Source organism: Sphaeramia orbicularis, chromosome 21 (genome assembly GCF_902148855.1).
Source record: "Sphaeramia orbicularis chromosome 21, fSphaOr1.1, whole genome shotgun sequence".
Lineage (NCBI taxonomy): Eukaryota > Metazoa > Chordata > Actinopteri > Kurtiformes > Apogonidae > Sphaeramia > Sphaeramia orbicularis.
In genome coordinates this window covers 8,897,249-8,924,748 of record NC_043977.1, presented here as the reverse complement: position 1 = coordinate 8,924,748, position 27,500 = coordinate 8,897,249, and the positions used below count along the sequence as shown (strand labels likewise).

General features: G+C 37.8%; 1 protein-coding gene across 1 annotated transcript in view; it reads right to left on the bottom strand.

The window, feature by feature from the left end:
* Positions 1 to 2,391: 2,391 nt before the first annotated feature.
* fer1l6 (fer-1 like family member 6) overlaps positions 2,392 to 27,500 on the bottom strand; it is a 41,657-nt gene continuing 16,548 nt past the window's right edge. The window contains exons 21-46 of the mRNA XM_030125621.1: positions 25,892 to 26,063; positions 24,783 to 24,907; positions 24,298 to 24,429; positions 22,766 to 22,915; positions 21,472 to 21,579; positions 20,607 to 20,669; positions 19,745 to 19,843; positions 19,448 to 19,673; positions 18,040 to 18,170; positions 16,472 to 16,594; positions 16,337 to 16,382; positions 14,611 to 14,655; positions 13,786 to 13,862; positions 13,584 to 13,712; positions 11,791 to 11,931; positions 10,286 to 10,413; positions 10,008 to 10,178; positions 8,046 to 8,200; positions 7,724 to 7,866; positions 6,318 to 6,406; positions 6,138 to 6,236; positions 5,103 to 5,223; positions 4,896 to 5,016; positions 3,992 to 4,149; positions 3,023 to 3,123; positions 2,392 to 2,856 (exon numbers count right to left, since the gene is read on the bottom strand). Of these exons, the coding sequence (XP_029981481.1) occupies positions 2,676 to 2,856; positions 3,023 to 3,123; positions 3,992 to 4,149; positions 4,896 to 5,016; positions 5,103 to 5,223; positions 6,138 to 6,236; positions 6,318 to 6,406; positions 7,724 to 7,866; positions 8,046 to 8,200; positions 10,008 to 10,178; positions 10,286 to 10,413; positions 11,791 to 11,931; positions 13,584 to 13,712; positions 13,786 to 13,862; positions 14,611 to 14,655; positions 16,337 to 16,382; positions 16,472 to 16,594; positions 18,040 to 18,170; positions 19,448 to 19,673; positions 19,745 to 19,843; positions 20,607 to 20,669; positions 21,472 to 21,579; positions 22,766 to 22,915; positions 24,298 to 24,429; positions 24,783 to 24,907; positions 25,892 to 26,063 (3,234 nt within the window). The 3' untranslated portion in view covers positions 2,392 to 2,675. The remainder of the gene's footprint in view (positions 2,857 to 3,022; positions 3,124 to 3,991; positions 4,150 to 4,895; positions 5,017 to 5,102; positions 5,224 to 6,137; positions 6,237 to 6,317; positions 6,407 to 7,723; positions 7,867 to 8,045; positions 8,201 to 10,007; positions 10,179 to 10,285; positions 10,414 to 11,790; positions 11,932 to 13,583; positions 13,713 to 13,785; positions 13,863 to 14,610; positions 14,656 to 16,336; positions 16,383 to 16,471; positions 16,595 to 18,039; positions 18,171 to 19,447; positions 19,674 to 19,744; positions 19,844 to 20,606; positions 20,670 to 21,471; positions 21,580 to 22,765; positions 22,916 to 24,297; positions 24,430 to 24,782; positions 24,908 to 25,891; positions 26,064 to 27,500) is intronic.

The following is a 27,500-nucleotide window of genomic DNA, read 5'->3' as shown; positions in this document are numbered from 1 at the left end:
CATTCACATTTCTACTAGTCTTTTAATACATCTACCATTAATTTCTAGTAAGGAAGGATTTTCTTCAGTTACTGTGATTATGACTATGAGAGCAGAAGAAATATAGGTAATGTGTTGACTATGTTTACATGCACAAAATATCCTGTATCTTGGACCCATGAAACAGGAGATCCAACCCATTGTAATCATCTCTTACCTGCCAGTGATTCACCCTAAGAACAGCACAATCACAGACAGAACACCAAAAGGAAAACATAACATGTCCACACTTGAAAACCCTCAGCCTTTGGTCCATGTCCCAACCCAACCCGCGATCCGCGCATCACCAACGCACGGCACAGAATGCACCCCCCATATAATACCTGATGGGCTACAGCAGTGGTAAACATGTGGCCTACGGGCCAAAACCGACCTACCAAAGAATCTAATTTGGCCCACAGTATGAATTTGGAAAGTGCAAAAATTATACTAAAGTTATTAAGAGTCAAAGGTGTCATAATTGTTTTAGTTCAGGTTCCACATTCAGCCCAGTTGTGATCTCAAGTAAAATAATAGCATAATAACCTATAAATAATGACTCCAAATTTAAATCAAAATTTCATTGTTAAAAGTTGTCATCAGATCAGTATCGGCAAAACTAATCCCTGAAAAAATTGGATCGGAAGCAAAAAAAAAAATCCAGATCAGGACATCACTACTTGTAATTTATTATGTATAGTGTGCTTGTACTATATATGGGACTATATATTTGACTATACTGTGTCATATACTACAGCTGCATGGCAATTTCCCAGATTGGGATCAATAATGTCTGTCTGTCTGTCTCTCCCTCCATCCATCTATCCATCCATCCAGCACCGGCAACCGGAACCAATACCAGCATCCAGTAACCCACTATTAACTATCCACAAAGTCAAAAAATTCACCACTAAAACACATTTGCACCACACACTCAGTACTACTGCTGGCTATGTTCATCTGCCCAGCGCTATGACCAGCAAAACATAGGCAAGACAAACACAGAAGTGATGAAGATGATGGTCTGAACTCTGAGTCATATGATCATTTTGATAGAATTGTATTTTTTTTAGTTTACCAGCCGACAGGCCGTAAGCCATTGTCATCATGCGGCGTCCGTTGGCGGCGTCTGTCGTCCGTTACAAAAGTTTCAATCATCTTCTTCTCCGAAACTACAATTCCGATTGACTTCAAACTTGGTATACAGCTTCTGTATGATGATGTCAACAAAAGTTAGTGAAATTATTTGGATCCGGATTTCTGATTCTGGATTTGGTGCGACTTCGAAAAATGTCCCCATTATAAGAGATAGGAAGTGGATTGATGCAGTAACTCAGTAAATATAAATGATATCAAGTGTAAATTTCTACAGTCCAGCCCTGATGGGGAGATGACCAAAACATAATGTCCACATGCTGATCAGGATCTTCTTCTGGATCTGGAACTGACCCAAAATTTAACATGGGCTGTTAAGGGGGAAAAAATTCTATCGTCTTTATCTCCCAAACTACATTTCTGATTGACTTCAAACTTGGTATACAGCTTCTGTATGATGATGTCAACACAAGGTATTGAAATTTTTTCCATCTGGATCTGATTCTGGATTTGGTGCCACTTTGAAAATTTTCCCATTATAAGAGATAGGAAGTGGATTAATACAATAAATCAGTATCAATGATATCAAGTTGGAATTTGAATTTTTTACTGATCTGGTTGGAATATGACCAAAACATGGGTTATTTCTGTGATAGAATAAATACACAGGACTGGGTGAGAATAAATGGCATCTGGATACATTTCCCAAAGCTTTTAATTTGGCCAGTAAGCTACAGGGCCATTAGTCCTATTTTTTTAAGTTTGTGACAGTGATGCCATTATGTTATAAATCATACATTACAGCATTTAAGTAGCAGCATAAACAAGGCATTACTGAAATACTATAATTTGTATTTGTAGATCAGATAAGATCGGCACGATACAGTATTCTGCTTCACCAGTTATCAAAACTAAAGTACCTACTAACTTGTTCAGTAGGACAAGTGTAAATGGGTTGGAAGGACCTGTTCTAACAGAGTTTTAACAATATATTACAACAGCATTTGAGGAATATTCTTCTGTGTTTTGAGGTTTGCTGGTGCTTTAGTGACAAGGCTTTTTTTTAACCAAGGAGACATGAGTCAAGTGGATAATAAAGGTTTGTAGGAGCTGAGGCTTAAAGAGTTTTCATTTACCAGTTGAAAATGAAACAACTATGACACAACGAGGCCTCGATAGTAATGTTAAACTCAGGACAGATTGCTTGACAGTGTATTGATGTTTTGAAACAGAAATTTTACAAATGTGCTGCTTCACCCAGCTAATAACCACAAGCACTCCAATAACAACAAAATTAACTTTATTGATTTCTGGAGACAGTTTCCCTTGTGTTACTGTAGGTCTTTGTCGTGAACTAAGTGCTTACTTGTATTTCAGTGTTACATTAAGTAGCATGACCTCAATAAACAGACTATTACCAATGACAACACTGACTTTGTGGATAAATTGTATATTAGAAAGAGCTTAAAGGTTAAATCTTGTCATCGCCTTCAACCCTCTGATAGTTCTTGAAGAAATGTGCCAGGTCCAAAGTGAAAGGACACTTCTGCAGTACATGTGTGTTACCCATTGACGATCTTCTGTGAAATGGCTGCTGGTAAAGTGTAGAATAAGAGGACGAGGAAGAGGACGGTGATGAGCAGCAGCAGCGCCAGGATGATGTACTTCTTGTAGCTCCGCCACACCAGATGGAAGAAACACTTAAATGGGTTGACGAACCAGGAAAAGGACGTATCTGGACGACTGGTGAGGACACAGCGACAGTCAATGAAAGAATGGATGCATTTATGTAGTAAAGTTGGGTTTTTTTGTTAATAGTACAACCTGGAGCCTTCTCTTTTCTGTCTTATATCATTTTCTTTCTGTTTTCTGAGTGAATGCCATCTGATTTGTCTTTACGTGGACTTACTTTGGTTTCGGCAGCGGTTCTGGTTCCTTGCGAGCTCGGCCAATGGGATTTTTCTCTGCTTCCTCCCCTGTCACAAGGTGAAACTCTGCCTCCACTTTTCCCTGGTGGTTTCGGAGATCGGACCATGGTCAAAATATAAAACATACCTACACAAACCTACACCAGCCAGATCTGTGGGATTATGGATTTTTTTGTCTCCAGTACATTCTGATGTAGGAAATATTTATCTCACTTGATTGATACCTATCCTCTTCCTGACTATTCATATAAAGCTCATCAATATAGACGTTAATTCAGCCTGATGAGGAGACCAAGAAATACTCTGTCTGACCCATGAAACAATACTTAAAATCCCATTGTATTTTCCAGGAGTCAATTTGATCTGCTGCCTTCATCCAGGCATTACAGGACGATTAAAACAAGGGCAAACAGACATTTTAACAGCATTGACAGCTTTAATCTAAAAGCAATAACAATCTTAAACATCACTAAAATATGGCTTGTCATATGTAGCAATTCTTTGTACTGTACAGTATTTTAAGAGTTGTACAATAATGGATTTTTTTTCATGTTTCACTTACAGAATGTGAATCAAAGAAATGTTCTGCTTCTTTATCACAGGCGCATGGATCATAGCCTATATCGCCACCTACCGACCACAATATGCTGGTAAGTTTATTAGCTTCAAACTCATTTTTGGAAACCAAAGGGTAGGTACTTTAGCTCCAAAATGAAGCCTCAGCTACAGTAGCTTTAAATTGTAATCCCGCCAATGGCTGCCAGATGGTGCTACAAAAAATGTGACGCTCACAGTGATAGGCTACTATTGGGTGACCAGTTGAGAATCACTGTTTTAGACGTTAAACCTCTGGGAGGGTTGATCAGTGCCTTTGCTATCACCTAAACTACATCAGAACACATACTATAAGTACTCAAACCGTTGCCGTTGGTTACAGTGTGCTTCCATACCGTCTGCTCTCCACTCTTGCTGAAAGGCCACCAGCCTCTTGCTCTCTTCTGTTGGAAGATGGAGATCCTCTCCGTCCCATCTGTTAACATGTCCACTTTACACAACTTCGCTGTCTTAGCTCCCCGTGGAAAACCATGGAGGTCCAACTCCACTGTACCTGCACGTATGACACATTCACACATGTACTTCAAATCCATGAAAAAATTCCAGCATGTGTCCACGTGTACTGTGTGAAAACTGTTTGATGTCTTATATTTGTGCTTCGCATTATCTTCTGTTCTTCACTGCAATTTTCGAAGAAAGGGTTTGTGGTCGCGCTCTAGTTGTACTCTGCACCAGGAGCAGCGGCCTGATGTCCCTAATCATCGAACTTAATTTTGTTTGATGTACTTTGTACTGTCAAATGACAATAAAGGCAAATTCAATTCAATTCAATTCAATACTCCGGGGGGCATTTAGGTTCTACCGCGCCATTTATGACTAGAGTCTGTATGTAACTCAAAAGTCAAAAGTAATGCAGGAGTCATGTAACTCATTATAATATTGTAGGGTAAGGAATTACCGCGCCATTTATGACTAGAGTCTGTATGTAACTCAAAAGTCAAAAGTAATGCAGGAGTCATGTAACTCATTATAATATTGTAGGGTAAGGAATTACTTTACACTTTAACAGTAACAAGTAATCTGTAATGAACTACAGTTTGGAAGTAAATAGCACAACATTGTTGTAGCGTTAATGCAAACGAAGCATTTATACTATAGTTAATTCCCCAGTCAATGAGAATCTGTAAGAAAATCAATAACGGAACCAGAATCCCTAAACTCTTATCAATTCCTGTCCTTATTCAGACCCCAAACACTCAAGTGTGAAAATGCTAAAAACCTGAACGACCTTCAACACACCTAGGAAGTCATCGGACGACAGGGTTTCAAAATCCCAGACCTGAAGGATGAGAATGGCAGGAATCTTCTGCTCAGTTTTGTCCAGAGAGAAAATATTTTCTCGTTTTTTCACCACGACCACCTGAGTGAAGGAAGGGGACGAGATAATAAAATGAAGTTGGTTTTATCTCGCCGTTCTACCTCTAATATCCTGCTTTCTTCTTCTACCTTCTCTGCAGGCATGTAGTTGAAGGGGAAGACGAAGCGCCAGTTGAAGTTTCCTTCTCCGGTCAGAGAGTTGTAGTGGACGTCGGTCTCCTGTCGGTCGTCCTCTAAACCTTTCAACCACCTGCTCAGAAACAAATGGGGACAGACCTGAATGTACGAATCATCATCTCATACAAGAATGTATGTGTTCTGTCAGAGTTTAATAATGCCACATAATGTCCACATTTGTGGACACATAATCTAAGCTCACTTTCCAAAGGGTTATAAAGACAATATTCTCCAAACCACATGGGGGCAGTTTCTATAGACCCTAAGCAATACAATGAATAAAAGTATCATCTTAGTTTTAGAATTTGGACTGGTCTGAGATCTCATAAAGTTAACTTTAGACTCAGCTATGGGTTTACTGTCCATGTTTGCGGACAAGAGTTTCACAGCTTTATACAAAAAAAAAAAAAAAAAAAAAAACAACTGTCCACTGCAAAGGACATTCCATAAAAAATTTTTTAAAAATGCATCTGAAAAAACTGTTGCATGATGATGTTTCCAATATAGACAATACTTTTATTTAAAAAAGCCAAAACTTGTACTTTCCTGGGTCTCAGGGGGTTAAATATCTTCATATTTTAAAAACATTTAAAATGCATTTCAGCTTTGGCCTAATTTTGAGTAATGAAATCAATCTAAAAAACATCTAGATGCTTTTCTTCATAATTCATGCATGAAAGGGTTAATATTAATATAAGATTAAATAGAAGCAGGAAGTTCTGCATTTTGCAGCTCACATTTGCAGGAAAGCATGAAAGAATGAATGTCAGCTATCCAATGTTTGATATCTATGCAGTTATTACATGGTTAAACCTGTAGTAATTACATATTTTTACTATATTATTACCTTTTTATTAATTATTTTTTATGCTACTACTCCACGTTATTATCAAACTGTAATGTAAATGCTTGATGTAAAGGCTCCCACAGTTTCTTTTCTGGCTTCTCTAATGTTAAAATACTTAAATATTTAATACTTTTTTTTACCCTTTTACGTAGATATCACTAGACTGTTGGCCCGTGAGGAAGTTAGTGTCCTCGAGAACGACATCCTCCGTGTTCCAGATGATGATTCGCAGCTCATACCTACACATACGCATATTCAGATGCAAGTCTCAACATTAAATAACATGTAAACTCTCATTGTTGAATGAGCTGTGCACGTACCCTTTAGGTTTACGTGGTGAAATGTCGACAGCAGGTCCAGGATGAGGCAGGTCCATGGGGAACATGTCGACCCACATCTGGACCTGACCCTGCACAGATAAGAACCGTTTATGATACAAACCTGCAGTTACAGTAAAGCTGTATCTTTGTTTTTTAACTCTTCCTGTTATTACTTCTCATGGTTGTAGGTTTTAGTTAAACATATTAATACATCAAGACACAAGTCTGATAAACATTCACATTCTGGAAAGAGGAGCACATTAATCAAATTTTTTTGCAAATGAATCATTCACAAAACTTTATAATGGATTTGGAAAATATTATTGAGAGAAGTGTGATTAATAACACAGTATAGCACCTGTTCGGCACAGACAAAGAGAAGTGCTGTGTGGGGTTTATTCACTGCAGCTGACAGAGAAACTCCACGTGATGTGTGCAATTAAGTCATTTGTCACTGTGGTAACACCACAAATTTGCAAAAACATATTAAAGCAGCTCATCCTTGGTAGAACTGCGAGCTGCAAAAAAAGTTGAGGAAGAAGGAGGTGGAGATCCCCAAACCCGAACAAGACCCTCGACACAGAGACAGAGGTCGCTGGCAGAGGCTTTTAAACCAAAAAATCAGGAGTATCCAGGCAATCTCCATTATTAAGTAATGTTTGTCACAGTGTAGTTGTTGATCAGCAGCAATTATAGCAAACTGATTAAACTAATATATATTCAAGTATCAGTATTGGTGATACTAGCCCTGTATTAACTTGGTGTTGGATCGATACCAAAATTCCCCGTATCGCCCACTCTTATACTGCCTGGCACCTGGCTCATCCTGTTCCCCCTGGGCCCCGACCCTCTACCAGTGACAGACAACAAACCAGCACAAAAGTTTGATTGACAGCTAGTTGACTGTTTCATCTCGGGAGGGGGGAGGGACACTTGTAATTTTGATTGGGTGGAAATTTAAAACTGTTCTACCCAGTGACAAATCACCTTTCTGTTGTTAAATTATTGACCCTTGGCGAGCCACTGGAAAGGGCCTCGTGAGCCACCAGTAGCTCACGAGCAAAGTGTTGGAGAACCTGGAATAGTTCTATTTTTAGAAAAGGCCTGCAGGTGACTCACGTGGTATCTGTGAGTGACTTGGTGCCTGCGGGCACTGTGTTGGTGGCCCCTGCTTTAGAGGGGTCTGAAAAATCACTAAATATACCAACAAAGGGTCAAAGTTGGAAACACTGACTTTTACAGCTACGGACCAACAGTGGGTTTACACGACTGGGACACAGGAAATCCTTTGGTGACATTTGTTTTAGTGTTTGAGTCACTTTAAATTGCTAAAAGTTTCCAAGCAAATCAAAAAAGTAGCTAAATGTGTTGCTAGGGTAGTGCTAAGTTAGCATCGGTGGTAGTACCTGATCCAAGCCCGGTCTGGCCTTGTTGTACAGACTCCTGGTCTCGATGTGTTCAGGGACCAGTTTACATCCCACGGCCGGGATCTCTGCCCAGCGATGAAGGATCTTCAAAGACAAATGCTCGTAGGACTCGACCGGTTCATCTGGGATGTGGACAAAGCTTCATTAAACTACGAACACTAGGACTGACACCAATACTGATGAGAAAACACCGACACAACAAATGCATGGAACCTATTCATACTGTCAGCTCATGTCTGGTCTACATGTGGTGCAGAACTCTTTCAGATCGGATCCAGACCTGTGTTGTGGAAGTCCGTACCTTCATGCATGAAGACCGTCTTCCCTGTGAAAACTTTGTCCGCCACCGTGATGCGTCCTGGACTGAAGTGAGGACCGTCCAGACCATTTTCTCTGCACCTCTTGGACAGTAGCTCCGATGGCTTCAAACAGTCCCTCCAGGCGTTGTAACCTTCACTGTCAGATGAACACAATTATATATGAGCACAGGAAGACACATGAGAATATTCACTGTGTATATTCTTCTGCTGTTGCGTCCGCTTCTTTGTGTTGTCTTGCAAACCCACAACACAAAAACAAGGATCCCAGGAAGGCCATATTTAGAGCCACATTACATCATCATGTTTTAATGTGGGAACATGGTGGAATGTTTACAAAGGTCACATGACTTTGAACTATATTTGTCTCAATCACTGACTCAGTTTACATTCACACAAATCATCTGATTTCGGGAGTTATCTGATTATTCAAGGAGTCATATAAACAGCAGTAATCTGATTATAATAAATCAGATTAACACACCTGGATTGGTCCCAAATACTCTGCATGTACACAGGTTAATCAGATTTATTTAATTCGTTTACATCTGCGCATGTGTAAACAGAAGTTATGTAGACGAACGTGAGTGGAAGACAATAACAGGAAGTTTGATTCTCCCATCACTATGTACGTATGAACTCCAAAAGAAATCTGATACTGAACTGAAACGTCTAAACCAGGGTTTATCGATTATTATATTTCTGAAGCGCATGTAAACACATCAGATCTGATTATTACAATAATCCGATTAATAACAATTATCAGATTTTTTAGTAAACGGTGTTTAGGAAGTCATAGTTTAAGTTTGTTGTTTTTTCCTGGTCTTCCACACATCATTCAGACTTCTTACTCATATCATTGTTTTTTTTTACACCATTTTCTCTAAAACAACTCATACGAGTCTCCTCTCCATCACAGTGAAAACACTTACTGATAAACCTTTGTTTGAGAGGCTTCAGACTCCTGGTAAAAAAGGGTGTGATGAACAGGAGAACAGTTTAATGAAGTGTTAATCCTTTATCGAGCAAGTGGCTATTTTTGGTCATTTCCACTAACATTAAGTGTGGGGTAATCCTGTGCCTCCATAGTTATTTTTCCATTGACCCTCAAACTGCACAAATATAACTTGCGCATTAAAAATTTACCTAATGGAAAAACGACCATTTCACCAAAACTCGTTTTTCGATTAAAAGTTTTTTGCGTTTGCAAAAGGTGGTTTTTCGGATGTAGTGCAAATGGTATATCATGCAAAACTATAATGGAAAGACCTTTTTTCACAACTAGAGTCAAATGAATTAAAAAAAAAAAGGATGTTGATGGATGTTACAACGAGCGAAGAAGAGTTTTAAAAGAAACATAGCGCGGTATGTGTGGACACACCAGGAAACCGAATAATTATTTAATTAATCACGGAATAGAGGGGTAATACATAATAATAATAATAATGAATATATCTGTAAATTAACACGATATTTACATTCGTCGCCATGTTTATGGGGTTAATAAATAAACAAATCATCGCATTTGTGATTTCATGGAAAAACCGTCATTACTCACTTTCAGCATTTCGTAAATATCAATAAAGTTTATGTCCAATGGAAAAATGACTACTGAGATCAAGAGGCATGTTGGTTTTCATAAAACTATGCAGTGATTCAGACAGATTTTATAGACATTTTGAAGCTGTAAATAGTGAATACGAGGGATTTTCGACCTTATAACAGTTGTTTTATCGCATGTGTTTACTTGTTAGCAAGAGCTGCTCAAATGTTTTATGGCAAGAGGAGGGGACTGTTGTCACAGCAACCGACAGGGAGGTAGATGACGATGTCCGACAAGGTTGAAATTTTGAATTTCAGAGTATTTCAATGAGTGTCATGTAAAGGGTTAAACAAAGTGCAGATTGATTTAATGAAATAAAACCTGGTGGTGGGTTTTGTCTTACAGACTGTACTCGGTGGGGAGTCCACAGGTCGCTCTATGTCTGCTGTAAAATCTGTTCTCCAGGTCGATGCGAGTCTCTCCGATCAGGTCATCGCCTCCCACCAGGTCGTAGTCGTAGATCAGCACTGACAGCAGAGACTCCTGGGGGAACTTGGCCTGGATCTCAAACGATCTGGAAGCAGAAGAAGGAGGAACTGTCTGCAGAGGTTGGGTTTGTACCTCCTTTAATAAACTATTCCAGAAGATGTGATGCTATGTTGCATCTGACTGGACATTTACCTTCCAAACACAGGGTTCAGCTGTTTGGGGATGTAGTTGTCTCTGTCTCGGATTTCTTTCTTGCCTAGACGGAGGACGATGTAAGGGTCTGCCTTCCCATCGGGGTCAGCAGGGTGCAGATTGATCGCCTGGAGAAAGGAGATAAAATAATAATAAATAATCTTACAGCATGGATGTAATTGGAGAAAACGAGCTCTTAAACACTGACATGGAACCAAACATCAAGTTTTTAAAATGTTAAACTGTTCTCCAGTTACAGTGAACTATATATTTATTGACCATCCCTAGTTTTTTTTCTTCTGGACAAAAAGCAGTCCAGGTGAACTTCAAAAAGAACTAAGAATGAACCATGACTTGGACAAATGAGAACTGACACAAACATGTATTTTGACCATTAATTAGCCAGTGTCCAGTCCAGTAGTTCTCAACTGGTCTGGTTTCAGGACCCACTATCACCCCTCAATGACAAGACTAGACCCAAACTGATAAAAGTAAAACTTCTTAAATGTATTTCTTATAAAGATGGTGTGTTTTGAACCTGAGATAATACAGAATATCACAGTATGGAAACACAGAAGACAAGTTTGATGATAAACCAACCTGACCAGCAGGTGGTGATGATAAATATGGAAATTTTCTCCTTAACACAAAATTAGGTCCATTTGAACCAAAACTAAAATGTGCGCTCAGTTATAAATTAAAAGTTCATTCAGTCACTTATTGAATAATTAAACCCACTGAGGTTTTTGTCCAATGCAGATAAAACCATATCTGACGTAGTCGCTTCGCCATGATTTGAATAGAAACTTTTGGTTCTTCTTTAATGCTGTGAAATGTCTGGTGTTAATTAGCATTACAGCGCATTACCGCCCCCTACATTTGGGGATTGTGAATGGACAGCACTCAGCTCCATAAAAAATGAAGCACAAGATTGGTTTATTAACATTATTTTTTCCAAGATAAAGGCCCATGACCCACTGAGAACAGGTCTGAGACCCACTTTTGGGTCACAACCCACCAGTTGAGAACCACTGGTCTAGAGGATTATTAGGGTTTTTCTGCTTACCTCTTATCAACAAAACCTTTTCTCCAAACCGGAAAAAACTTAATCTGAGTTTTTATTGAATTTTCAGTGTTTCTGCTCTGTGTTTTTTATGCACTACATCAAAAAGCAAATACGATGACATGATGCAAACACACATATTGTTAGTTTGAGCTGTTAACAGTCAATAAACAGAAGATAGATTAGACAGACGGTCTTTATTGATCCCAATCTGGGAAACTGTAGAGTAGTGACAGCATTGGACATAGTGAACGATAGAACAGGAGTAAACGCACTATAGACTATACATAATAGATTAGATGTATGTACAAACAGAACTCAGTAAGAAATCTGGATAATTTAAACAGTAAGGTGCAAGTAAAATGTAACTTTCCAGTAGGATGGAGGTACATAAATAACAGTAAAGTGCATAATGTAAATATGGTTAAAGAGAAGGACTCACAGAGACGACGTAAACACGAATGAGGACTTGGGTGGGATTGTTTGGGGGGATTCCTCTGCTGACTCTGCACAGTCCAGCATCTGCAAGATCATCCCAGTCCTCAGCCTCGTCCTCAGACAGTTTGTAGAGACAAAAGCGACCCTCGAGAGAAGATTATGTAAACAGTGGATCAAATGAACCGTACAGTGAAGCTAAACCAAGTGATTTCCTCCCAAATGCATTAGGTCTCACACTTCTGTAATACGTCGAATTCTAAAGCTAAAATGGACCATTGACCTGGAGGATGTTAGGAGGGTTAAAGGGTTTATTTAACTTAAAATATTTAACCCATGAAACTTAAAGGGTCTGTATAGAATACAATACAATACAATAGCCTTTATTGTCATTGTGCTACTCCTGTCAGTGTAATAATATTAACAAAACACCAGTGGTATAGAAATAAGAAAAGAGTGAATATAAAGTTACAAAAACTAAAAATAAGAAAAGAAAATAGAATATAAAATTTACAATTTTACAAAGTAACATACAATTAGAGCTAAGTAGAATAAAAAATAAAAATGGACAAAATATGAATAGAGGCAAATTTACAGTAAATGTAGTACTATATAATAATAATAACTATATGTAGTATTTGTATAATTATTCACATAATGACCTGAAATTCTCATTAGTGTTTAAAATACAGATCTGCGAAGTTCTGCCAAAGATGACAGTGTATTGCTTTGTTGGGATATGACGGGAATTTATTTCTGGCAGAGGGTGAGGGATTTATGTGACCACTAGAGGGAATAGTGAGTCACTCTAGTTCAAGGCCAAGTTGAGTATGAGAACCAGAAACAAACGTAGAGTCTACAGCGTCAAAGAAAAGTGATAAAATGAGTCGTTGCTTTCTCCACTGGACTCAGTTGTAAATGTGATGAATGGAGTTGGATGATAAATGTCAGCATTTCTTCTAATCGGCTGAGTTTGATTCTGAGGCTTATGAAGGTATAAAGTTATTATGGGATGTTCTTATCGTTGCTAAATTGCTGTTTGTTGATCCACGGTTCAGACTAAACTGTGACAGTTCTGACCTTGTTTGTTGGATTCAAACAGATCTTTAGTTCAGCTACTGACGACATAAACCAAACAGAAAACAGAGGTGATTTGTAAAAAAGCTTAGATATCCCTGTATGCAGATGATGTTCTTTTATATTGAAGAAAACCACACATCACCATAACAGAAAATGTAACAAAAAAATGAAAAAATAATGATATGAAATGACTACAGACACAAAACGACACATTACACAAACTCAGCAGGTTAAAGATACTATAAACCAACTGGAATAAACTCAGTAGCATAATACTAAAAGGCAGCGGTCTGTAAAATATTATAATTGTACATGACACACGAACCATTTATAATTAACTGACTGTTTTCTGTCTAAAAACAAAGCCAAACTAACAGACTATAATGTAAACTATCAGCTGATGCAGCATGTCAACATTATAAGACACAGAGTTATTTTGTTCAAATAAGCATCTATATGTTTTAGTTTGAATAAAACTTGATTATTCCATAATACAGATGAGAGTAAACAATGATCTTTATCCTTTATTCAGTGACTGATACAGTCTGTGGATACAGAGGGTTGATTATTTGGCAAGTTTTGGACCTGAGTGTGTTCTGGTACCAGAGCGACCCCTACTGGTGAGAATATTGTATGTCAATACCACATAAACCGCTTTAACCCTCCAGCACCTGACATTTACTACAGTTGTAACATAAAGTAAATATTCATGTGTCTCACCTTAAATTTTCCGACAAACCTCTCGTCACTTGTTCCTTCTTCCTCGTTGGCCTTCCCTCGGTACAACTCAAATGTATTGACCCAGTCGTCAAAAGGACCAAACTCTGTCTCTAGCTCGCGGTTGTACAGCTGCACAGACCAGCACATTTAGTCCAACTACTTTAATGTCAAATGTGGATCTGGATTTGCAGTGTTTCTGTACCTGTAACGTGGCGAGTTTCGTCAGGTTTGGACCCATGATGGCTTTTCCTTTCAGCTTCTTGTCTCCCAGGCTGTTGGCTGATCAAACACAAACACGACACAAAAGTATTGTATTTCTGCCATAAACAAACTGGAACCTTTGAATGGACTTCAGATGTCTGTGATTGAAACCATGCTGGCTGAAGTTCACCAGAAGAACAAAAAACACACTAAAGATGGAAAAAATACCACTTTGTCGACTACAGAAAAGATCTAAAAAGGCTGAGGCTTGAGGGCAGCAAAGGTGAGGCATGTTTCCATCCAAACGAGTCATGAATTTTAATTGCATTTTCAGAAAATTGGCAAAAGAAAGTACAAATTTATCCATGACTTTAAGGTGAATATTGTGAGTTTTTCTTTTATCACTATCATTAGTGTTTACATCTTTGCCAGTTAAGTTCATACAGGATCATACTGCATGGAAAACTGATGAATCTTGATTTAGAGAGAAAAAAAAAGAAAAACCTGGACCTGGAGTTTTAAATTTTTGCCTCTTCAGATAATATAATTTGTATAGTTTCTGCAGCTCTAAAATTACTTATATACAGTGTTATAATTCAGTGAATATATGTTTTTGTCCACAAATGCATGTTTTTGTTCACATTCACCAACCTCTACACCTTTTGCAGTATTTCAAGGATGCACAAAAAAACATTCATTCATTCATTTTCTGAACCCACAGAAACCATCATGTCCCAGAGGAACAAACAGACCATCTCAGCCCAGGACGATGATAAAGAGGGCTTTAAAATAGTCCCACATGTTAGTACCACATCCTCGTCCTTACCCAGGGAGTCTATTCCATCTCCGAGCAGGCTTTGGTACGTCGAAACTGAAATACACAACAGTGTTTGGATATTTGTTTGTTTCGAATTTAAAACCAAAAACAGCAAGAAACAAGAAAAACTAAGAAAGAAAAAAAAAACATATTCAAAAAGGTGCAGGTCCATGTCAGCTCCAAAAAATAACTCCAAAATATTACACATATCAAAAAGAAAAAGCAAAAATATTACACATGAAAAATAAATTCTGTCCAAGCCTATACTTGATAAACATTATATGTCATAGTTCATTATTCATAATCATATAATACTGTATAATATATATATATATATATATATATATATATATATATACACACACATTATACAGTATTATAACATTATATACAATACACATCATAATACATTATTTCTAATAATAATATAATACACATATGCATTGTATAATAAATTATATATTGATACCTTCTACAATGTTATAACATGTTATAACATTAAATTATCTGGAATAACTATCAAAGTCAGGTGTGTTTTAAGGTGTGGGAGGTTTATCTTCATTTAGAAAAACTAGATGTTTATTGGATCACCAGGTGTGTCTATCAGCTTTAAACATCAACCTGGTTGTATTTAAGGGTTAATTTAATCATGTTTGTTCATATTTCCACATCCACTCTTTTCATCAGGGTATCTGCAGGTTTCATTAGTAGTTATTATACACCAAAACTATGCTAAAATACACTAAACATATTTAGTTTTTACCAACTAAGCAAAAATGCATTTTTTTTTTGTCTAATTTGAGTGTGAAAATTCTGCAATTTATTGTAAAAGGGGGTGAAATCTGATTAAATATATAAATCCCTCTACAGTAAACACCCTTTTGGGAAATGCGTTACAGAAAAACAGGACATCCTCATGGAAACGACTATCCACACCACGTCTGACGTTAATTATCTGCTTTGCTGAATTTCATTTACCAGACTGCATCATTTCAAAGTGGGTCCGTCCACTTCGATCTGAACTAAAGTCATTTCCGGTGACGTTTTCATCTAGACTCAGAAGAGTTGGAGGTTTGTTTGAACTGACTTTAACTCAACTGAAGGATCTTCTGGTCTTTGTAGAGATCGAGTAACATTAGAGATGAGATTATATTCGATTCATCTGACTCGTGACTTTCATCAAACATATCATTAACTGAACATAAAAACCAAGTTTTACAACCTCATTTTGTTAATTTTGTTGATTTTTATTCATTTTATTTTAATTTATTACATTATTTTATAGATTTTTTGTTGATTTTGTAACTTGTTTATTTTTCTACATTTTGTTGTCTATTTTATTTTTTCTTCAATTTTGTTCAGTTTGTGCCTTATTTTGTCCATGTAACTTATTTTGTTGATTAATTACTAATTTTTGTTCTTTTTGATCACAGATTGCTGTTTTTCTTCACTTTGTAGCTCATCTTATTCCTTTTTTTTTTTACTTCATTTAGTACAGTTTTTGCTTTTGTGTGTCCATGCACTGTCATTGATCCAACTCCATTGGTCTTACTGGTGATTCAATGTTGTAGAAGATGGTGTTTCCACGGTAACTACGGAGCCTCTGAACATCCAAATGGGTCATAGCCATGTATTGATAGGATTAGTGGATCAACAGGTATTAACAATTTAGATCAGCTGATGGTTTTGTTCACCTCATAAACCTTCATAAACATGTTCATCCGTCTGTTCTTACTGTTTTCAAATATGGGGGCGAGCTGCGATCCCTCCCTCTGTCTGTTCTGCAAAACAAACAGGAATTTGTGCACATGCTCAGATGATTGACTTGTACATATTTAGTGGGATTTAATGCGCTGACAGTCGTCAATACCTGCTTCTCTACAGATGCGTAGTATTTGGACCACCAGTCGATGACACACTCTGCAGATTCATCTGCGATCGTCCTCCTCCTCCTCTTGGTAGAACGTCCATGACTGCTCCTCCCCAACGTCTCCTGGTTCCAAACACAGGGAAATGTCACACGTTTGATACTATGTTTGGGACGTCTAGACCGGGAAAACTGTGAGATGAAGGCGTGGATGAGCTTCTGTTGGTGTTTTTCAGGCACAAACTTTTGTTGTATTCAAACAGATCTTTAGTTCCGGTATTGCCGACACAAACCGAACAGAAAACGAAAAGTGGTTTGTGGTTTTACTGTGACTGTTTTCAGTCTAAAAATAGAGCTAAGCTAAAACCAGCTGTTGGGTTTGTTCGACAGTTTAGAAGCATTTTATGCATCATTTCTCATTTTTCACATTCTTTGAGACTGATTTTCTGTCCCTTTAGGACAGGAGTGTCAAACATGTGGCCCGTGAGTCAAAACCACCCCACCAACGGTTCCAGTCCAGCCCGTGGGATGACTTTGCAACGTGTAAAAATTACACTGACTTACATCAATGGTGTCGAACTGGTTTTAGTTCAGGTTCCACATTCAGACCAATATGATCTAAAGTAAAATAATAACATAATAACCTATAAATAATGACTCCAAATTTTTATCTTGGTTTGATGTGAAAAAATAACATTACCTCCTCTAGCTGGAGGAGGTGTTTGGGGAGAGGGAAGTCTGAACATCTCTGCTTAGACTGTTGCTTCTGCAACCCGGGGCTGGATGGAAAATAAAATTACACTATGAAAATATTTACATTTACAAACCATCCTTTAACAATTAAATGTGAATAACCTGAACAAACATGAACAACCTGAAATGTCCAAAGAAAATGAAGTGATATTTGACCAATACTCTGCCTGTTTTTCAATGTTACGTGTATTTGATCCACTGTGATCCTTAAGTTGTGTTAATAATAAGCTGAGACATAATATTGTAGAAATTGTTTTTATTGTTATTTTAACAATATTCTGCCTGTTACCAAATGTTTGTGTAACATTGTGTGTAATGCACATGTATAAATGATATGTTAAGGTAAAATATTGTTAAAATTGCACATATTTTTCTTACAAAATTTCTTTTTTTTCAGGTTATTCACATCTTTTATTTTGAAAGGATAGTTTGTAAATGTAAATATTTTCATAGTTTGTTTTTTATTGCACTAAGACAAAGAGAAATCATTGTTTATTGGTTATTATGTTATTATTTTAAAGGTTGAGATCAAATTGGTCTGAATGTTGAACCTGAATTAAAGTAAGTTCAACTTCTCTGCTTCAGGGGTTTTCTGTTTTCTGCAGATGCAGAAACAACATGATTCCTATTATTTGCATTTCTGAAAAAAAAAAAAAAAAAAGATTTCAGGAGAATTAACATTTGATAATTAATTCAAGAAACAAACAAATGCTTCAACCTGCAGTGAAACATCACCAGGTATGAAGATCTGTAGAACCTTCATATAAGTTTTATCGTTAAAGTGACCATAGTGGGTCTGAATGTTCAGTCGTTCCCACCTTTTTCTTCTTGGCCTCTCGTTTCTTGGTGGGCGGGGCCGGAGGCAGAGGCTCCTCCTCCATCGTGATGAGAAAGTCCTGATTTGCTGGTCCAACCGAGGAACTGGGTTCTCCCTTGGGTTGGGACGGGCCTACGTGAAGACAGGAAGACAGTCGACCCATCACAACACAATGGGATTGTATTTGGAAACAGTGAGAATCCAACATAGAAACCTGTATCTAAGGCCATTTTCAAACTGGGTGTCCGGATCTGTGCTGTACCTGGATACGATCACACCTTATCGCAGATGTTGCATTCACAAGCACGTACCAGGGAACAAGTGGGTGTTACAGGACTGAAACAGTAGGTTGCAGTGTGGTAGGAACTCTGTAGCTATCCAACAAATGTGGAAGTGACAAACCCTTATGTCATCAACCGAGCGACTGTTCTGTTCATTTGTCTACAACGGTGGCAAGACAGGCCATACTTAAGAGGCAAAGAGAAGAAGAGCGACCTTCATTGTCCCTGATGTATCACTGAGGGGTTTGGTCGATAAGTTACTTTGGTCTCATGGTGATTAGGTCACTTCCGGTCTCAGATACAGATTACTTTCACACTGCAACGTTCCATACTGGAATCCACGTAGTCCATACCCAGGACTACCTTCTCAGCTGGACTCAGGTATGGTACTCGCGCATGGAACGTTTGCATTCACAATGATAAAATTAAATGGATTTAGGGGTCCAGCGTACTCGAATACCCAGTCTGAAAACTCGCTAAGGCACTGTAGATGTAGAGCTGGACACATTCTGCTGAAAGGTCGGGTTGGATGATGGTAAAACACACCTTGTGTTTATGTGTGTTGTTGACTCATGGACACAAAACAGACGAATGAACTGGATTGGAACAAGAAACAGAAAACGATGTCTGATTCTTAATATCTATTCTGGTCTGTTCTACTGTTCTCGCAATTTTTTTGAAACGTCATCAGTCGGGGGTCAAGTTCTGTTCCATTTAAAAGTTCAAACAAACCAAGATCAGATGGAATACCTGGATGTTCTTGCCTTTTAGCTTAAACCAAAGATGCACTGGTTGGTGACTCTTGTGGACTTGGCTGCATGTTACTCTTAAAGGCAACGGCAGCTTCTGTGTTTTCTACGTCTGAAAATGCAGCACTATTTGAGCGTGGAGCACATTGGAGATGCAAAATATTGAAAAACAAAATACAGTCCGACTCCAGAGAGTTAATAAAATCTGAATATTGATCTAAAGACACCTTCTAATCTGAACTACAAACGTCTCCTTTGGAAAAACCAAATACAGGTGGTTTTCTGTTTTTCATTGTTTGATTTCAAACCGTACTGGTCTGGATGTGGGACCGGGACTAACATGAGTCTGACCCCCCTGGGCTCAACCCAGACCTCTTACCCTCTGGACTCTGGGTCTCAGGCATGGGTTCCGATCCGGGGAAGTGCGTGGCTTTGGAGGTGGTAGGTTTGGGAGTGGGTGCAGGAGGAAGTGGGGGTGGGGTGTACGTGAAGGCCTTGAGGTTGTTGATGATGTGGTTTCCCACCAGCGTACTCCGACCGAAGGCTCGCCAGTCCACCACAGTGATGCTGAGTGGAGGGTGGAGGTGTTCGTTCTCCGGTAGTTCCTACAACAGAGGAGGGAATGTCACCACCAGTCCACGGGGGGTGTCACAGCGATGGTTGGTTTTATATTTACCAGCTCAATGTCGTCCACCAACGTAGTGAAGTTGGGGTTGGATTTATACTTCTGGATGACGGACGAACGCAGGGTTTTACCAGCACATTCGATGAAGACCTAGAACCCAACCAGAATAGAATAGAACAGAACGGAAGAGAACAGAATAGAATAGAACAGAACGGAAGAGAACAGAATAGAATAGAACAGAACGGAAGAGAACAGAATAGAATAGAACAGAACGGAAGAGAAGAGAACAGAAGAGAATAGAAAAGAATAGAACGGAATAGAAGAGAACAGAACACAATAAAATAGAGTAGAAATGAATAGAACAGAACACAATAGAATAGATCCTTATTGTCACTGTTACAATGAAAGTCAGTTTAGCACCAAAAACAATTAGTGCAAAAAGACTATAAAAATATCACAAAAATATACTGACAATATAAACAGAAAAATATTGACAATATAAAAAAACTACACAGAAATACTAAAATACACATAAAGCTCACTGCCATTGACTAAAAGACACTTAAATGTAGCCTAAATAAAACCCAGAGTGAGTTAAACATGGATTTACACACATTAACAAATGAAACATAAGTGTGTGACATTCCAGAAAAAAAATCGGAAAACTCAAATGTCATTTAGAACCAAAACAGACAATTTTCACTTAACGTGTAGTAAAAACAGATGATATGTGATAATCAGTTTAATACTATTGTCGTGTGTCTATTTTGGTTTAAAAAAAAAAAAAAAAAGCTCACAGTGATGTTGAATATATGTTTATGAACTATTTCTAAAAATATATTTGGTTGAAAAACATTGTAAATACATTTAAAATATTCCCATTCTTGATCATAAATGCAGATTTTCCATGTACCTGTGGACGATCCACAGACAGGAGCTGAACCTTCTTCAACTCCCGGAGACCCCAGAATAAAACCTGACCATGAGAAAAAAACACAAATGTCAGATATTGATTCTGTCAGAGACTGAAACCTTCCACCAAGTATGAAGCAGTAGCATCATTATAAATATAAATGAATATGGACGTTTGTCAAGATCTGAAACTGCAGTTTTAGTCTGTTTGACCAGTTTTTTACTCAGAATAAAGGCTCAAAATGACAACATTTATTTGGAGTCTACGTCTGAGTGTCAGTGCTCTAAAACCAGGTGAATTCATGGACTTCAGTGACTGATTCCATCCAAATGCACCATTGAACCACAGGAAATCATTCCTGCCTTTGACCATCAGACTGTTGAACTCCACCTTAAAACCACACGATTATAATTACACAAAATTTTATATATATATATATATATATATATATATATATATATATATATATGTTTGTGCATTTAGAGCTGTATATCCTCCTGAGACCCAGGAAAATGAAAATTGTAGCTTTTTTACATTAAACAGTTGTCTTGATTAGAAACTGCATAATGCAACAGTTTTTTCAGATACTTTTTTTAAAAAAATTTTTAATGGAATGTCCTATGCAATAGACAGCATTTTTTAAGTAAAAATGTCAAAACTTTTGTCCCCTACGTACAGAGGACAAAAATGTATTGCTGGGTCTCAGGAGGATATACGTTTTTTTTTTTTTCTTTTTCTGTTGTATTGATCATTTCTTTCCTGCTACTTTTTATTATACTTGAATGGAGCCACTTTAACACCCAATAATTTCCCATTGGGGTTAATAAAGTACATGTATTCTGATTCTGAGTCAGTGCCATTTCACCTCCAGTCTGTAGGTGCTGAGGACCGGTCTGATGTTGGACGGAACCGTGTAAAACCCTCCCTCTCGTTCTTCTAGAGGCGGCAGAGCCCAAACTCCAGACACCGGGATCTACACAGACATCAGGTCAAACATGACATCAGGTCTGAACATCCTCTGTCATCACAGGTTTGACCCATAAAGACCCAAAAACCCAGAACCATCTACTGATGTACACTGTTTAATACCTGTTGATCCATTAATCCTATCAATACAAGGAAATGATTGGTGTAAAGTACAGTTTTGTTGTCTTTTCATGGTCATCAGATATGACCCGTTTGGATGTTCAGAGGCTCCATTACTGTGGAAACACCATTATCTTCTACTACATTGATTCTCCAGTAAAACCCATGGAGTTGGATCAGTGACAGTGGATGGACACACTGGGTTTAAAAATGAATTGTATTAAATGCACAAAATAATGTAAAAAATATATACAAAGAATTGGACAAAAATGAATTAAAAACAACAATAAAATAAGCAACAAAATAAACATGAGTGATCAATAAAATGAACAAAAAGGAATACGAAATTGACAAAATAATATGTAACATGAACAAAATACCACAAACTGAAAAAAGTTGATGAAAAAATAAGATAGGCAATAAAATCAATAAAAATTAACAAAATACATAGTCCTATGAACAAAATAATGTTATAAAGATTACATTTTATGTTCAGTTAATGATGGAATTTACAGAGTCATTTTTTCTTCAGTTTTCTCTCTTTCGGATATAATAACCCTCCACTTTAATCTGAGTTTTTACGAACATCTACATGATCAATGAATTAAATATAGGAAAATACTGATTTTCACTGAAAAACACAAAATACAGTGTATAATATTATAGTAAATGGTGATAAACCACCAAAGAAAATTAAATCTAGAGAAAAAAAATAATAATAATTTGGAACAGGTCCAACAGCATCCATGGGTCTTTAAGGGTTAAACAGGTAGTTGTGAATCACCTCACAAAAAAAAGAAAAAAAAATGCCTTAAGTTTAAAATCATTTAGGAATACTGAATTGAGATGGTAGATATGTTTTTGTTGTTGCTTTTTTTGTTATGGTGCGAATGCTCAATGCTGTACACATTTGATTTAATGTAAGCAGTGTATCAGGTGAAAAATAGGCACAAAAATAAGCTTTTGCTTCGAGCCTATTCTTTGTTTGTTTTTTTATGTTTATTATAATTATTATACTAAGTGCAATGATTAATGTACAAACCAAAAATAAATTAATTCCTTCATTCATTCACCTCCAGGAGCTCGAACGCTGCCAGCAGGTCTCCTCCACTCTGACTCCCACAGTGCAGTGGGCTGTACTTCAGTGTAGAAGGACTGTAGGGGTCAGAGGTCAGTCGGACCTCTGGGACCGCCACCGTGGACCCGAGATACTCAGCTTTACCCTGGACACACAAGCACAAACATGAACACCCTGTCTGTAAAAGCAAAAGGCCTGGCTCCTCCTCCTCCTCCTCCTCACTGATGTTAGGTAATAAATCCACTAGAGGGCAGCCAAGAGTAAAACAACTCATACAACAACATTATGGACGGTTGTGTCTGCAGCGTTTGTGCCATTAACTAAATCCAAACGTCATCTTTTATCTGAGATTGGGTTCTTTCTATTGGTCTATAACACATTAGGGTAGAGGTCTGCATTGGCTGAGGGGAAGGGGTGGAAGTGGGCTTAATAGTGAGCAGCAGAGTGCAGTCGGTGAGAGAGAGATGGAAGATTTGTATTACTTTTAGCAGCGTTTTAGTGATGAATTCTTCTGTAAAATCAAGATTTCACAAAACTGTGAACAAACTTTATAGACATTGTCCCAAGGAAGATATGTTAAAAAAAAATTAAATGAATCCAACCAACAAAGTTGTTGAAATCTAAACATTGGTGACCTTGAGTTTGACCCTTCAATGTCACTCAAGGTCAGAGGTCATGGACCCAATCGAAAGTCCATATATGACTTCCTATCAGTAATCAATAGTAACTATATTGATATCTGTAACCATTTACATGTTATAAACCATTGAAATATGGACGATTATAAGTAAAGGCATATTTTTAATATTTCAAAAATCCAGACTGATCTCATGAAATTGCGTTGTATGTCACAACAGTTCTTATGGCATTTGGCGTGCTATACGTACACATTTTCATCCTTTCACGCGTTATTAGACTCTGCGTGCGCTCTTCTCGGGGTCCCCCCGGAAGAGCTGGAGGTGGTGTCTGGGGAGAGGGAAGTCTGGGCATCCCTGCTTAGACTGTTACCCCCGCGACCCAGCCCCGGATAAGCGGCAGATAATGGATGGATAATTGCCATTTGATCGCGTCAGTGACCAACACCTCTGGTTCACATATCCGTAACAGCTAACCCTAACCCTAACTACTAATTGCGCTAATCACATGTTATTTTATGCGGCATGAACATACACTCGGAAAGCTTATATTGCGTACAGATAACACGCCAATTAAAAGTGGCGTGTTATCTGTATGCAATTCATGATATTTTGTTGAAAAATCATTAAAAAATTCAAATATCTAAATTTCTCCAAACTGTGAACAAACTTTGTAGACATTGTCCAAAGGAAGATGCTTATAAAATTTGAAATGAATCCAACCAGTAGTTTTGTCAGAGAACATGTTTGAAGAAATTGCTAATGAAGACGTTCACGACCCCTTCACAGGAACTCAATCGGTCGGTGACGTATAAACAACTTTCCTTGAACAATTAAACAGTGCTGGAGGTGTGACTGTCAGAATGTGGTGTGTTGTAGAGGTCAGCGGTACCAGAGCGTCATCGTCGTACACCTCGATAACGACTCGTGGCGGATCCTTCTGGATGTGTTGCAGGTCTCCGGTTAACAGCAGACGGATCGGCAAACACTGGTTCCAGGTCGGACTCAGAGTCTGACTGATCACCTGATGGAACAGAGGATTACACAAAACGAATAAAACCAGGACGAGGACATTAAACCACAACATTTAGATTCATATCATGGAACCCAGGTCTGACAGAGACCAGGATCTGGCTCAGAGTAGCCCTCAAATAAAGGCGTCAGAGTCACAGGTAATTCATCATATCATTAAAATCTAGTTACGGTGAAACAGACGAGGCTTGGCTGAATGTGTTCATATATATTTTATGTAAGTTTAGGTAAAAAACTGGTGAAAGACAGTCATGTAAACATGTGACTTTTCTAGATCTTTGAGTCAGATTGTGCTGAATTTTTCCGACACCCTTTGTGGTACTTGTACTGGACCTCAGTACTTACGTTGGTGGTCTGGCTGTGAGACAGGCAGGTGACCCGGGCGAACGGGTCGGACAGGCCCGAGTTGTCGGCGGCGATCAGACCACGAGCCTGATACATGTGACACCGCAACTGGAACTGATGCTGGTCTGAAAACAAACACAAACACAGGACGGTTAATGAGTATTTACAGGATACTTCCACAGTGAGTACAAGTACTACTGAGTATTACTGAGGCTTTGTTACAGTAACTCTCATGGTTTTGTTTATTTTCTCATTTGTTTCTGACAATAATATGAAGTTTTTTGACTTTTCTGTCTCCTTAAGGTCATGAACCCCTTTGACTTTATGTAATAAATTAAAATGTGGTAAAATAAATAAATAATACATTTAAAATAAGTTTTAGAAGTACATGATATTTGTTGCACTGTTTCAAAAGTAAAAACATAAATGAAGATGTAAAGACAAAAACAATATTGTATAGAAATATCTGGGATTATCTAATTATAATTCAATACAATGCTGAAGTAATATAAATAATAATGATATAATAACTCCTGTAATAACAATGTAAATTCTTGTAAATACAAATAATTACTATTTTATAAAATGAAATGAATTATAACTAATCTAATAAATTTCCCTGTTTCTTCATTTCCCAGAGGCACCTGTCCAAAGGATCAATAATGTTCCATCTAATTCAACCCAATCAATTATAATATAATAAAATATACTGTAGTACAATCCAGTCTAATGTAATGTATTCCAATTCAACCCTGTATAATCTAATCTAATCGACTTTAATCTAATCTAATTTTATCTCTTCTTTTTAATTGAAGGTAAAACTGTTGAATTTATATGTTTGATGCTGAGACTTGTTACTCCTTCAGTCACATCTGTGAAATAAGTACGAATCAGCTGCGAAAACCAAAAATACCTGTTACTATTTAATGTCATTGTAATATTGAACTAAATCAAACATTCAGACGTAAGAGCCAATCAGAATGTAGAGTGTACATAAGACGGCCAATCAAGTTCTGGGTGAAATAAGCAAAGAACTAATGACTGAACTCATAATAAAGAACTGATGCCAAAGACATAAGATACAGAAAAGGGGTGGGGCTACTTCTCACCTGATCCGAGCAGGTGCGATGCCGGGTTGCTGGGGTCGGCGTCTCCTGTGGTTGGACTGAAACCTGCAGGCAGGTCGTCCAACATGTGACCGGCATCTGGCCACACCCCCAACCAAAGGTAAACGTCGATCTTCGCCTGCACGGACAAACCCGTCACGCGCTTCCCTGGAGGCTGAACACAGCAATTATCGGCCAGAGTTTATGATGTTTACAGATTTAAGGTCTGATCTCAAACACATGGAGCGGAACACCATCTGCAGCAGAAGTCCAACCCTGTTTTTACACTATCACTACGGTTTTGATGTTAAGAAGATGCTGACGTAAACACACCCATAAAGTTTTGCATCTGAGTGGAATTTACCCTTGAGTTTGTTGTGTTTCAGGTGTTTTTCTGTATTTCAGACAGATTGAGTCCATAATAAAAACAACAAAAACCCTCAGATTGTGTTTTTAATACCAGAGCTCTACACAATCAAACACCTTTGACATCCAGTAGAAAACCTACAGAAACATCCATCATATTGGTCTCAATTAATGCAGTGTTTCTCAAACTGTGGGCCAGGCCCCCTGGGGGGGGGCAGGCATGGGTGGTTCTTTTTTTTCTGCAGCTTACAACATGTATCGGTAGAACTAATGTTTTAGCACTAGAGCACCCTGGACTCATTTTATGGACGTACACCAAACCAGTCTACTGCCATGGTGATCTGTTACTGGACAAAGAGTTTAAGTTTGGACAATGGACAAGGACTGGACTGGAAAAGACACATGAGACATGTTTGTGTTTTGGACCAGTTTGCACTTTAATGTTCTGAGATGTGCAATGGAAACGGGCTCATCGACCCACTGAGATTGTTCAAATGTTCATCTTTGTCACCAAAATGTGTTTGTTCTAAAAAAAAAAAAAAAACAGAAGTCGTCACTTTATAGCCATAGTTGGACGATAACTGCACATTTCCTGTTTTTATTTGGAAAAATATTGTCTTGCAGCAGTCTGGTTGAGTTTATTCATATTATTCAAGCAAAAATCCAAGCAATTTGAATTTTGTGTTTGAGTGCGTGTGTGTGTGTTTCATTAGCCTCATAGCTTAATTACCTGTCATATTTTTGACCAAATTGTGAAATCTGCATAATTTTACTCCTATCACTGCTGCTTCATTTATATCATTGGTTGCATATGCATCATGTCAATGTGCAACCACAATGTAAATAATATTTAATTTTAATTCTATATCTATATAAATACCAAATTTGTTATTTTTTTCCTTTATATTTCATTTTGTTGCTGCTGTTTACTGTGAAAGTCTTATGACCTGAAAAAAATCTGACTCAGGCAATTATGCTTTGAAGCTAACAATATCTGACTCTTAAAATAATGTGTCAGTGAATATTTGTGCAGAAACAGTAGTTGTGTTATTCTGTTTGGGGTCAGAGGCTGTGTACACTTAAACACATCTCAGTTGTAAGGTCATTAACAGCAGCATATATTTAACAATTGAAACTCACAAATTTGACTGAAGATTTAACTGATGTTATTAAACATCAAGCAAGTCTCATAAACCTGTGACTTCAGTTTAACACTAGCTTTCAGAAGCTAAAATAACATTAACAC